The sequence below is a fragment of the Microtus oregoni genome, unplaced genomic scaffold (genome assembly GCF_018167655.1).
Source record: "Microtus oregoni isolate MIOR12 unplaced genomic scaffold, Mior012 000020F_ref0000438, whole genome shotgun sequence".
NCBI lineage: Eukaryota > Metazoa > Chordata > Mammalia > Rodentia > Cricetidae > Microtus > Microtus oregoni.
In genome coordinates, this window is record NW_024543079.1 from 39287528 (window position 1) to 39301329 (window position 13802).

Sequence of the window (13802 nt, forward strand, 5' to 3'; positions counted from 1 at the left end):
CTTGTGGCATCTCTGTCAGCTGTGGATGACTGGACTTATCCCTGGGTTTCTGCCTTCTTAGCCTAGCTTTATGCCTGGGTTATGCTGTTTGTGTTTCTTAGGTAATCTGGTGGAGAGATGCATTCTTTGTGATCAAGATTTCTCACATATGAACTTTGTGTGTGTGTATGTGTGATTTTGCTTTGCTTTTTGGTTTTAGTTTTGGTTTGGTTTTGTGGTTCTATGGACTACATTGATGCTTACTACGAATCTGTAACTCTCTTTGAGCTCTATGGACATCTTAACAGTACTAATTGTTCCAGGGCATTAGCATGGCTGTTCTTTCTAGTTGTTAAAGTCTCCTTAATTTTCATTCATTGGTGTTTGGTGATATCTATGGTAAAGGCCATTTTTGGTTCGATTTTTCCTGTGCACTTTATTTTTATACTTTTGGCTATTTTTAATAGGTCTGTTTTCATGATTTCTTTCTTGGGAATTTTGTCATTGGATGTGTAAAATTCTGGAGTTTTATGTATTGGTTTTATATCCTGCAGTTTTACTGGGTTTGTTTATCAGCCCCATTGCACCTTCAGTGGTGTCTTTAAGCTTTTCTATACAAGGAATAATATCATCTACAACCTGGTCTAGTTTGACCACTGTCTCTCTTCTATACAAAAATCAACACAAAATGGATCAAAGATTTAAATTTTAGCCTCTGAACTACGAAGCTACAAGAATAAGGGGAACACTTTAAGATAATGGTATAAGTGATGATTTTGCAGACATGACCTCAAAAGCATGGGGAAAATATAAAAGAGGGATTATATTAAACTAAAAACCTTCTGCATTGCAAAAGGAATAACTTTACACCAGAGTGAACAGACAGCCCACAGAATGGGAGAGGGCATTCACCAACTGTTCATCTGACAAAGGATTAGCATCTAGAATATAGAAGGAAGTCGCAGAACAACAAACCGAATAACTTGACTTTAAATACTTCTTAGAAGAAATTCTAAGGGCCAACAAATACATGAAAACACTCAATAGGATTGGCCATCAGCATAGACAAATCAAACGATAGTGAGATATCAGAGCACTATTCAGAGCAGCTAACAGTAAAACAAAACAGAAAAAAAAATGCTGGTGGAAGGTGAAGAAAAAAACATTTTCACACACCCATTTTGCCAACCATAACGGCCTTTCGAACGGCCAAAAACAGAATGGCCATTTGATACGACTAACTGTTTTCTGGGTGTCTATCTGATAATGAAGCCAGCATACCAAAGAAACACCAGCATGTTTCTGCAGCAGCACTCATAATAGCTAAATATGGAATCAAACTCTGAGCCTATCAGCAGACAAGCAGACAAAGAAAATGTTTACATATACAATGGGATACTGTTCAGCTATAGAAGACACAAAACCCTGCCATTTGCAGCATGGACTTCAACCAGTGAAGAAATATTGCCGCCCTGTGACAACCTGTGAACGAAAAGCCTGGCCCAGACCCTGTCCTGAATGAATCTAAAATCTAGTTGGTTTTTGTTCGTTTGTTTGTTTGTTAATGTGCACTAGTACTTTGCTTGTATGAGGATGTCAGGTATCCTGGAATTGCTAGCTGTCCTGGGTGCTGGGAACTGAACCCAGGTCCTCTGGAAGAGCAACCAGTGAGTGCTCTTAACTGCCAAGACATCTTTCCAGTCCTAAAGTCTAGTATTTTAACAGAAACAGAAAAGGGAAATTTTGTGTTTGTGGCTGCCCACAGCAGTCCAGGGTGAGTCACTTTTCACTTGCTTGGAAAAAATGTTTCTTTTTGTGGGTCACAGGACTCCCACTGCAGGCTTCTGGCCCATGAACAGACAACACTCCATTAGCATTCCTAAGCAGAATCTGGGAAAAGGCAGTCACCCCAGCCAGGTAGGAATGGAAAGCCCCCACTTGGTCTTTTAGCAAGTTTCCCAAGGCTCATTTGCATGTTTTGCATGTTGCATATTTCCACTTCAGGGTAATAAACAGCACGTGTAAAGTCTCCGGATGCCATTATTTAGGAGATCTGCCAGGGATTAGGCAAGGATCTGTCCTGGTGTATACCTAATGAGGCAGAAGCAAGTTCTAATGGGACTTCATGGATTCAGACCATAATTGGATTTGGTGGAGGGTGTAATTAAATTCCATTAAGAGCCCAAAACCTCTGCCCTAGAAAATAATGGAAAGGTCAGAAAACCTACCATTTGTCTCCAAGGGAAATATGGAAAGGTTGCAGAAACTCTAAGGACAGCCACCCAACATGGTAGATAGAACTGGGAGTTTCATCTTCAAGGAAGTGAGCTGAAAGCGCCGTGGTTGATAGGAGAATTACAAAACTTCTGATAGCGCAGATACTGGGGAGTGGGTCAGCCGGCCAGCTTGCCATCAGTCACACCCCAGAGAGACACCTGCAGCACGTCCTGCTGTGTGCCCAGAGTTTCCAGGCTGCAGGGTCTCCAGAGGTGATCCCCAGGTAATGGCTGTGGAGATGGTGCTGGCTGACTGCCCTGGCCAGAGCAACCTTCCTCTGAGAAGGAAGGGACCCACTGAGAATCCATCAGAGGCAGCTGCTCCTAGCCACACTGGATCCTACTCTGATGTTCCTAACTGAAATAGAAAAAAAATCAGGAAACTGGGGGACAGAAATCACTTTCCACTCCTAGAAACCAATCAGAGACAAGCAACAGGTGAGGCAAGCATAACCTTGTTTATCAATTCTTCTTTTATGAATTATGCTTTGCTGGCACGCCTATGACTTTTTTCTTTGTTACAGCTCTCATGAGATTTCCCACGTTCTGTTTTGTTTTGTGTTGACGCGAGCGTCTTGTAGCTCAGGTTAGCCTCTGGCTTATTATTATAAGCTAAGGATGACCTTGAACTTCTGACCCTCCTGCCTCCACGCCTCTCCTAAGCTCTGAGATTCCAGGCACGCACCACCACTTCTAGCTTACACCATGCCGGGCATGAAGTCTAGAGCTTCAGGCGTTCCAGGCAAACACTCTGCCAACTAAGCTGCATTCTTAGTCATCGGTTTTCTGCTAAAAGTCTTCTGTTTTTATCATTTACACTTATTTAGGTCTTCTTTGATATCTTCTGGGAAAACTTGTGAGTTTGAACATATAAATCTTATACATGTTTTGCTAGATTTATGTCAACATGTTCATTTTCCTTTGAAAAACTATCAGTGCTACCATGTTTTTAATTTGAGTTTCAAGCTTGTTCACTTCCTTCATGATAAAATGTTTATTGTCAGAGAAGCATTTTTTTTTTATGGTGGTAACTTTCAAATCCTTGTCATAAAATTCCAGCGTCTGATTCTTCTCATTTAGCACCTGCTGATTTTCTACTTTCCCTCATCCTTTTCCTGGCTTGTCATATGATGGGCAATGAGTTCCTGTTTCATTCTGAGTTTCCAAAGGTCCCTGCTTGAGTGTGTTCCTCTTTCCACTTGATTCCCTCAATATTTCCTAACAAAATCAGGTCACTAATTTACACCCCCTGGGCATGGGAACAAGGAGACAGAAAGCCAATCCGTCCCATTCACCACCACCTCATTATGCCCCTTATTGACATTTGGGTGAGGACAGGGTCTCAGCTCTCTGTCTCTCACTAAGAAGGAGAAAGCTGAGTCTTACTTCACATCATTTCACTCCTCTGAGACCAAGTGATGCTGGGGCTCAGCCCCCACCTGACTGCTTTGGGGCAGAGAGGAGTGAGAGTTGTGCTTTGAATCTCAAAGGCTTGTTTGCCAATACATGGACTTTGGAAAGTGGTTGGATCATGAGGACTTGGGACTAATCAATGGATTAGTTCATTGAAGGATTCATAATTTGATAGGCCATGGGAGGTAAAGTAGAAGCTAATAGAAGAGAGTGGATCCTTGAAAGTATGTACTTGGGGTCTGAATCTTGCTCCCTCCCCTTTGCTTTCTACTTCCCAGTCACCGTGACTATGTTCCATTACATGGTCTCCACTATGATGTCTCACGGTCCAGAAACAGTGAAGCCAAGCGACCATGATACCTTTGACACTGAGTCAACATGTGGGCATTTTGTCATGGTGATGGAAAGTTGAGAGGTGATCATGGTATCTGCTTCCCTCATTCCCACAGTTGACACCAGGGTGGACATCCCTTTGATCACCTGATTGGTAGATATAGAGGCTCCATTCATAACAGGCTCCAGTGAAACTACCTGGAGTGAGATCTAGAACATTCTCTGCTTCCATTGGAGGAATAGAGATTGGCTCCCTACATGCCACTGGGTAGATACATGAATGCTACCATTTTATGCTGCCTGCTTCCTCAGGCTATGGGAAACACATCAGCTCCCTGCCTGGACCCACTGCAATTGCTGGTGAGTGGGGTGGGAAGAAGGCTAAGGTGTCCTTTCCTTGTGCCTGATTCAAAGTGGACATTGTCAAGTTTTTCTACTGTTAGGTCACTGTCTTCCTGGTCCTTCAGCTATGGAGGAGCCTTCATTTTGGAGTGTATTTTGTCCATGATTCTTAGAATCCTGGGCAAATAATTGCCTTTTCATGTCTCAAGGTCCAGGCAGCCAGTATCTTTCTTCCCTTCCAGCTTGTTTTCTGGGTATTATCCAGGATGTTGAATTATGAAGAGAGAGGACCCCAGGAGAGGAGGCTATTGCACTGACAGACCACAAGCCCCCATTATTCATCTGTTGTTATTGTTCCTTTTGTTTTGTTGCATATGTATGTATATAAGCGTGCACACATACATATGTATGTATGTGGGCATGCAAATGTACATATGTATGTATGTGGGCATGCAAATGTACATATGTATGTATGTGGGCATGCAAATGTACATATGTATGTATGTGGGCATGCAAATGTACATAAGTATGTTTGTGGGTGTGCAAATGTACATATGTATGTTTGTGGGTGTGTAAATGTACATGTGCAGAGGCCTGAGGTTGATGTCAGGTGTCTTTCTTCATTGCTCTCCACCTTCTGTATCAAGGCCAGGTCTTTGACTTTAACAAGAGCTCTCCATTTTGTCTAGTCTAGCTAGCCTGCTTGTCCCATGGAGGCCCTATCTCTGCCTCCCGTGTGCTGGCATTACAGGCACACCCTGGGTTCTGGGGCTCTGAACTTGAGTCTCCATAGCAAGCATTTTATTCACTGGCTCAACCTGCCACCACTATTCTCTTTAAAAAATACAGCAATTACATCCTGTATGCAATTCTTTATCATTTTACTTACCGTAAGTTTTAAATTTCTGTTGAAAGCAGAACTGCTTGCAAGTACAATTTTAAAGGTGAGATATAATTCCCCACTGAATGGTCGGAGTATGATTTACATAATCATTTTGCTATTGATATTCATTATTATCGTAAATTATGTACTGGTAAGAATGTATTGCTTCAGTGGTTTTTGTTTGCTTGTTTTTTCCATATTTATGACTAGTAGGGTAGAGTCCTAGAGTAGAATTACACAGAGTCCCCTAGCAACAAGCAAACTCTTGGACTTTCACCAGCAATGAATCTTCAACATGCTTTGAGACATGAGTTAACTTGAAAAGAGAACAGTGACTCAATTTCTCCTAATTTGAATCTCTGTGTTGACTAGTGAGGTCGACTAACCTATCCATTTGTAACTTAGCATCTTGTCTTTCAATTGTTTATCTTCAGGGCCTACTTACTCTATTGGAGTAGCATTTCTAGCAGAAAAATCTGACAGTACAAGCAGTTTTCTGAAACTACAAAGACATATTTCAACATCAAAGATGACCTCAAAGAGAAATAACTCAATCTCCTGTTCAACTGCCGAACAGGGAAACACCTGCCGATTAAATGGAGATATCAGATAAAGATAAAACGTGCAGAACATTTCAGATCCTTTGGATAAGCCTTGGTCTTGAAAACCACACTGTTAAAATGAATACATGTGTCCTGAATCTTACCTGAAGCATGACTACATTGTCACCTTCAAAGGTTACAAACACGTCGGTGTCACATTTCAGGCCTGAGATTCGGTTTTCCATGATGTAACCCTGTTGTAGAGGAGGAGAAGAGAAGGGAAAGAAAGAAGAAAAAAATGTTTTATATTTGTAAAGAATAGTTTATTTGAAATTAAAAGCACAGAACACTGGGAAGAACAAGATAGCCATGGATCTCTTACTCAGAATAATTTTGATCTATCTCATGAGCTTTGAAGTCATAAATACTATTTTGAGTATTATCTTTATTGATAGTAAAACATCTACAAATAGTCATTCCATATTTAATCAAAAGACTTCAATTAATTACACCAATATTCTTTCTGTTTTCCAAGTCTTCTGAATTCTACTAGTGACTTACACCAAAGTGTGTGAGAGATTGACACCTCCCTCCACCCTAAAATGCCCCTTCTGACCACTAGACTATGAGGATCATTGGAAGGCAGGATAAAAATTTCACGCTAACATTCCAAGTCTTAATATTATCAACTATTCTGTGTTGCAAATCCACTCTTTAATTAGTTCCCTCCTCTTCAACCTCTTCCTTCTTTCTCCCTCCCCTCCCCTCTTTCTCCCTCCCCCCTTCCTCCTCTTCCTCCTTTTCATTTCCTCAAGTCCTATTTCAAACGTATTAGCCCACAATTATCCAAGAGCTGACTGTCTCCTCACATAAAGAACTGGTCCCTTGAGAAAATGTTGGTTCCGGTCCAGGCAAACATGAAGAAAGCAAGGTTTGCCTCTGGCCTAAGAGCTCTTCCCCTGTCAAGACCTCGTCATCTCCTTCAGTTCAGGCTTTTCCCCACAGAATATCTAGACTCTAGCTCTCTGTTGCTCCTCGCTCAGAGTCCCTGCTTTGAACTTTTCATCAGGTATGGAGTGGAAATAAAACTGTGTGATGATTTCAGATGTTCTAGGGTGCCCTCAGACCTGAGGAATTAGATATAACCTAACCAGAAGCTCTCCCCGGGCTTCTGGACAACTGGAAACGAAAGAGCAGGAAGAATACAATGCTGACATATGTGAGATCTGGTCCTTCCTCTCCTCTGGAATCACCAATCTTGTGTACCATCTAATTTCCTCAGATTGGGTGGAAGGCTTGGCCTTACTGAAGTCTAAATCCTTAGGACAGCTGAGGTAACGTATTTAGAAGCTAGCCACGCTGAGAAAGAGCTGATATAAACTATGAGCAAGCCTAAAGACCCACCAAACACTGCATTTCCTAAAAGGGATTTTGCAGCCATATGATTGAGTGCCTGAAATTCTAAATTTGAGATTCCAAATTCTTTGGGGACAAATGATTGTAAAGAGTTTTGTGGCAGGAGAACAATAACAGAAAGCCTCAAAAGCAGCCAGTTTGCAGACGCTGGAAGCCCTTTCTCCTCAGCTTCCACTAAGGAACGGAATGGAGCATGCACATGCGCACCAAAAGTCCCGCTAAGTTCAGGGTGGGCTAGGCGCTCCAATGCAAGTTCAGGGCCTTTTCAGCATTTCTCTTACCTCTGTGGCTATCTTAAAAGGCATGACTTTTTCTCCACTTCCCCTCCTGGCAGCTGCTCAGCATTTCCAGCTTGCCTACAATGTTGGTTTTTATCTCAAATTTTAATGAAATTATCCTTGAAATTCCTTGAGTCAATTTTCAAATTCTTTTATTAGTGAGACTAAAAATTTAGAATAAGAATCTCAGTTTCCCAGTAATTGTTTGTTTTTTTGATTAAAAATTAAAGAATTATTTTTATTAATTACTAAAATCAATAAATTTTCACCATAAAAAGACATTTAAAAAGACAAATCAGGAGAAAAAAATAGGAGGCAAGTAGTGCAGACTCCCCCAGAATTTAAAGCCATCCTACAGTATACAGCAAGGCCCTATAAAAACAAACAAGCAAACAAACAAACAAATCAATGAAAAAAGAGGAACAAAAATATAATAACCTATACTACCAGAGATAAGTGGGTACCTGGGGAAGAACAATTCAGAGGCCATGGCTTAGGATGGAAACTTGGGATCACACAGTTAGAGGTAGGAGTTGGCCAGGATGGCAGAAAGGAGGGAGACCTGGGAAGCCCACAGAGCAGATTTGGGTTTAAGTAAGCCCTAGGGTGTTCCAGGAGGAGGAGGGATACGACAGACCATGGTAGGAACAATCAGAGAAGACCTCCTCACTTCCCTGGCATTTTGGAGTAGGATTTTCTCTATCCCCTGAGACCTGCAAGGGAATCCCTGCATGCTCTCTGATTAGCTCCTCTGTCACAGTTCCTGGGTTCCTTGTTTTTAGTCTGTGTTCACAGCATGTGAATTCTGTATTCTATCAGAGGGTCACCAGCTTCAGTCTCTGTCCCCAAAGGTCCCTAACCTGAGTAACCACCCAGGATGGCACTGGTGCTGGAATCTAGATGGTACATGGCTTGTCTTCTTCTCCACCTACATGTCCAGTTGACTGCCCAGCCACCAGTCCCTCCTTGCAGAGAAGGGTGTGTGAGGAGCCTTGGGTGAGGCGTTTCCTCTCCTCTTCCTGTCTCTATTCCCGTGTCTGCCCCTTTATCACTTATTTTGCATGTCTTCACCCTTCTTATTTCTGTTTTCATTTCCCTTTCCCCATTTCTCACATTTAGACTCCTTTCTACCCCATACACATCACAATTCTCACTTCCCTGTTCCCATGTCTTACATCCGGGCTCCTTTCTACCCCCATACACATCACAATTCTCACTTCCCTGTTCCCATGTCTTACATCCGGGCTCCTTTCTACCCCATACACATCACAATTCTCACTTCCCTGTTCCCATGTCTTACATCTGGGCTCCTTTCTAACCCCATACACATCACAATTCTCACTTCCCTGTTCCCATGTCTTACATCTGGGCTCCTTTCTAACCCCATACACATCACAATTCTCACTTCCTTGTTCCCATGTCTTACATCTGGGCTCCTTTCTAACCCCATACACATCACAATTCTCACTTCCTTGTTCCCATGTCTTACATCTGGGCTCCTTTCTAACCCCATACACATCACAATTCTCACTTCCCTGTTCCCATGTCTTACATCTGGGCTCCTTTCTACCCCATACACATCACAATTCTCACTTCCTTGTTCCCATGTCTTACATCCGGGCTCCTTTCTACCCCATACACATCACAATTCTCACTTCCCTGTTCCCATGTCTTACATCTGGGCTCCTTTCTACCCCGATACACGCCCCAATTCTCACTTCCCTGTTCTCATGTCTTACGTCCCCAAACATGTCACAATTCTCACTTCCTTTTTCCCATATCTTTCTACCCCCAAATACTTTGCAATTCTCACTTCCTTTATTTATTTTCCCCAGGTATGGTTAAGGCAAATTTCCTACTTATGTGTATTTCCCTGTCTGTTAACTTACTTTCCACCCCCTAACACACACCTCCCTTCTTCCGTTTCCCCTTTCCGTGTATTTCAAGTGTCTCACTTCCCGTTCTTCTTCCCCTTTTCTCACTTCCCTTATCTAATTTCTCCTTTTCCTTTCTTACTTCCTTTTTGATTTTCTTATTTCAACTTCCTTCCTTTTAAAAAATACTAGTTTTTGTTTTATTTTAATTAATTATTTAACTATTGTGCATGTGTGTATATATGTGTGTGTGTCACGTGTGTGCAGGTGCCCACAGAGACCAGAAATCATTGAAACCCATGGAGCTTGAGCTGCAGGCAGTTGTGAGGCACCCAAAATGGGTGCTGAGAACTGAGCTGCAGCCTCTGCAAGACCAGCAAGCACGCCTAACTGCTGAGCCATCGCCCCAGCCTTAAAAACATTAACCGCATCAAACAGCAACCTCCCCCCCCCCCTCCACAATGGTACTTCATCCTTTCTTTTTCAAAGATTTGGGTATTTTTCTTTTTTGTTTTTAATTTTGCATATATGGCTGTCTTGCCTGCATTTCTGTATGTGCTCCATGGGCATGCCTGTCACCCAGAGGGCATTGGATCCCCTTGAACTGGAGTAACAGGCAGGCTATGAGTCACCATGTGAGTGCTGGGAACCAAACTCCAGCCCTCTACAAGAACAGCAAATTCTCTTGACTACTAAGTCATCTCTCCAGTCACTTAAACACACCTTTTTAAATGGATAGATAGCATAGACCTTTTTTATGTACAAGATATTCTCAAGTAAATACACATGGTGAAACAGTAGCGCTAGCTGATTAACAAACACATCACCTCACATAGTTACCACTTTCATGGTAAAAACACATAACGCCCACACTCTTTACATTTTGAAGAATACACTATGTCATCATCAATTAACCTCTTAAAAGTCCATTTCCCTTTTCCAGCTGTGTTCTGTGCCTTTGGCCAGTGTCTTGCTACCACATCCCCATTAATCACTCCAAGCTCCAGTAGGTCCCTCTCTACTTTCCACTTCTATAATATAAGCTTTTTGGGTTCTCCATGAGTTAGATCATGCAGTACTTGTCTTTCTGTACCTGGATCATTCTACTTAACAGAATGTCCCTCGGTTTCTTCTACAGTGTCATAAAATATCAGGCTTTCATTCTTTTTATGGCCATATGCACAGGCAAAGAAAATGCAGTATATGTATATATAAATGTATACACATACATGCATACAAAGGTAGTTATCATCAAATATGACCATGGAGCCTCTTGGTCCCTTTTCTATTACTACAGTAGACTGAGACTGAGAAATAGACATGCAATATTATACTACCAGAGATAAGTGGATACCTTGTGTGTACGGTTAAAGATAAGGATCTAATTCAATCGTTGTGTGGGTTTATGTGTGTGTCCTATTTTCCCATTGGTCCAGGAGACTGCCCTCTCTCCCATGTTTGTTCTTCATGCATTTGTCCAAAACATCTTGGCTGTAGGTGCATGGGTCCAGCTCTCTACTGTTTCATTATTTCTGTCTGGTTTCGTGCAAGAATCTTGCTGTTTGGTGGCTATGGATTTGGAGTCGTCTAGTGATCGAGCTTTTGGTTATTTTGGTCAAGTTTGCTTTGGCTATTCAGATTGTTTTTCCCCATATAAATTTCGGTAGTGTCCATGCATTTCTGTGAAGACCTGCATTGGAATTTGGGTAAGTACCACACTGAAATGTATGTCAATATAGGTCCTATGAACATTTTAATGATATTAATTATTCCAATTCAAGAGCATGGGCTCATTTACAGCTCTGTGTCTCTTCAGTTGCTTTAACCAATGTTTTATTGTTTTGTTTTTTGGTAGAACTTTTTCAGCACTTTGGTTATATTAATCCCTAGTCATTTTGGTAGCTATGATAAATGAGATGGGTTTCTTTATTTTTCAGATAGCTTTGCATTACTATGTAGAAATGATGCTACTTTTGTGTGTTGACTTTGCATCCTGAGACTCTATTAAATTCATTTGGCACTCTGTGAAATATTTATTAAATATCTTATTATAGTTTTCCTGCATAAGCCTGTCATCTACAAACAGGGTTATTTTAACTTCCCCTTTCTAAACCAGATGTCTTTTGATTTCTTTCTCTTGTTTGGTTGCTCAAGTTAAGTCTTCTAAGCTGTGTTGCCTAAAAGCGGTGAAGATGAGCTTCCTGTTTCGTCCCAAATCTTAGAGGAGAATCTTTTAACTTCCCTCCTTTTAGCATGCTAACCATGAGTCTGCCATGCTGGCTTCATTGAGTTGAAGCACTGTTCTTTCTATGACTAATTTTTTTTATCATGAAGGAATGTTGAATTTCATCAAGCATTGTCTCCTGTATCTATGACAATGATTGTATGTTGTCGCTGACCATATGATTGTATGTAGGAAAACTGTGCACTATGGTAATATGATATCACGCTTGTTGATTTGAATATATCAAGTTATCCTTGCATCCATGTGGTGAATTCCTCTTAGCCACAATGAATGATCTTTTAATGTTCTGTTCAATTTAATTTATTAGCACCTTGTTGAGAATTTTTTCAACCATATAGTTATATCACATATACCCCATGTATTTACACACACACACACACACACACACACACACACAAATCTCCTAAGTACACATTGGTGTTTATGATATATCTATATATCAATAACATGATGTGAATAAATCTGGAGTCTGAGGGAATCCTTCTCTTAGTTATTCACCAGTACCTTGGGGCTTTATTATAGAGTGAAATTTTTCTTCCTTCTCTTTGGGCCTCCCAAGTGGGACATTAATTTATATATTCTTGGTGAGGTTTATAGGGGGAATGGGAAAGAAGAAGGGAGTGGGGAAAAGAAAAAGCCATCATCCTCCAAAAGTGAGTAATATTTTCCATTAGCTGACTTCACTCTTAATAAAACAACAGAACGAAAGGAAGAAATGCGGACTAGATGGAGGGAACTCTAAACCCGTGCTCCCGAAGCCAACAGAGTCCTCAGGGGGGGACACAGCCCAGAATCTCATCTCTGAGAAGAAGGGGCACATTGGGTGGATGTGCTACCCTCTCTCGGCCTTCTGGGTTCCATCGAGCCGCCTAGCAGCTAATTGCGAATGTCACTGAGGTTGTGACATTTCAGAGAGAGCCCATGAAACATAGTTTATGATTCAAGCTCTGCATTTTGAAAGTTTAATATTTTCCTGCTGTTTTCAACATCTCTGATTTTTTTTTACTGGATGATTACATTTAATAAATGTATCAGAACAAATTAGAAACAGACTTTCTTCCCTCTTTTTAAACAAACTGAGGGCAAATTTTGTTAATTTAAAGAAGAAACAGATGCAATCAATCTTATCTTATTTGTTAGGGGAGGGCCAATGAAAAACACGTAGGAACAGAGCTCCCAGCCAGGGGACTATCTTAGGGCTGAGTTAGTATTGCTCTTGCATGCCTCTACCATTCAGTCCCATAGGCAAGAGGAAAGGTGCATGTGGAGAGTGACTGTAACCTCTCTGGAGACCACCCTGATCTGGGCTGAGTCTTCTGAGTCCAAAGCTCTGGGTCCAACAGAGCCGATGATGAGCTGCCCGACTCTGCCCTCCATGATCGGACCCCTCTGTTATGGTATTGTATCCTCAGAACTTAGGAACTGGCCAGGGTGAGAGGACATTCCTTCATGAATCCTGTCACCAGTTGTCTGCCCTGGGTGATGGACACTAGGCTGTTCATAATGAGTTAGACATGGTCCTGCCCTCAAGAGAAACAGACATCAATCAGGTAGACCAGTCAAATAATGTTGGTGGTCATGGGGCTGGGGAGACAGTTTGGTCAGTAAAGGACTTGCTTTGCAAGTACGAAGACCCAAGTGAGACCCCCCAGAACACACGGAAACAAAACAAAACAGCATGGTGCACTTGTGACCCCACTGCTGGGGAAGCAGACAGGTGGGGCCTTGGGTAACCCAGCAGGTGGCCAGGTAACCCAGCTTAGCTGGCAAATGCCAGGCAAGTGAGAGAGCTTAGGTCAATTGAACAGACGGACCATGCCTGAGGAGCAACAGCCAAGGGTGTTCTCTGACCTCCTTATACACAATGGCACGTGCAAACCACACACACACACACACACACACACACACACACACACACACACACACGCAAGCTCCAGAAAGGAAAAATGGAAGTTCTGAGGGGAGTGGGAGGACAGCCAGCAAAGAAAGTCAAACACAGTGGCATGTGTCTAGAGTCTTAACTACTCAGGAGACAGAAGCAGGAGGATAGCTTGAGCCTAGGAATTCATGACCAACCTAAGCAACACAGCAAGACCTAGTCTCTTTTTTAAGGGGGGAGGTGTATTTTGTTTAACTTGGAACCTCACCAAAATGAATTCAATCAAGTTAGGAATGGGATATACTTACACAAGTCAAGAGAGCAGAGTGTGAGAACACCCTG

At 41.9% G+C, this 13802-nt stretch overlaps 1 protein-coding gene across 1 annotated transcript in view; it reads right to left on the bottom strand.

Moving 5' to 3' along the window:
- Positions 1-13802, bottom strand: part of Acoxl (acyl-CoA oxidase like) — a 238241-nt gene that overhangs the window by 95211 nt on the left and 129228 nt on the right. The window contains exon 11 of the mRNA XM_041670171.1: positions 5933-6022. Within this exon, the coding sequence (XP_041526105.1) occupies positions 5933-6022 (90 nt within the window). The remainder of the gene's footprint in view (positions 1-5932; positions 6023-13802) is intronic.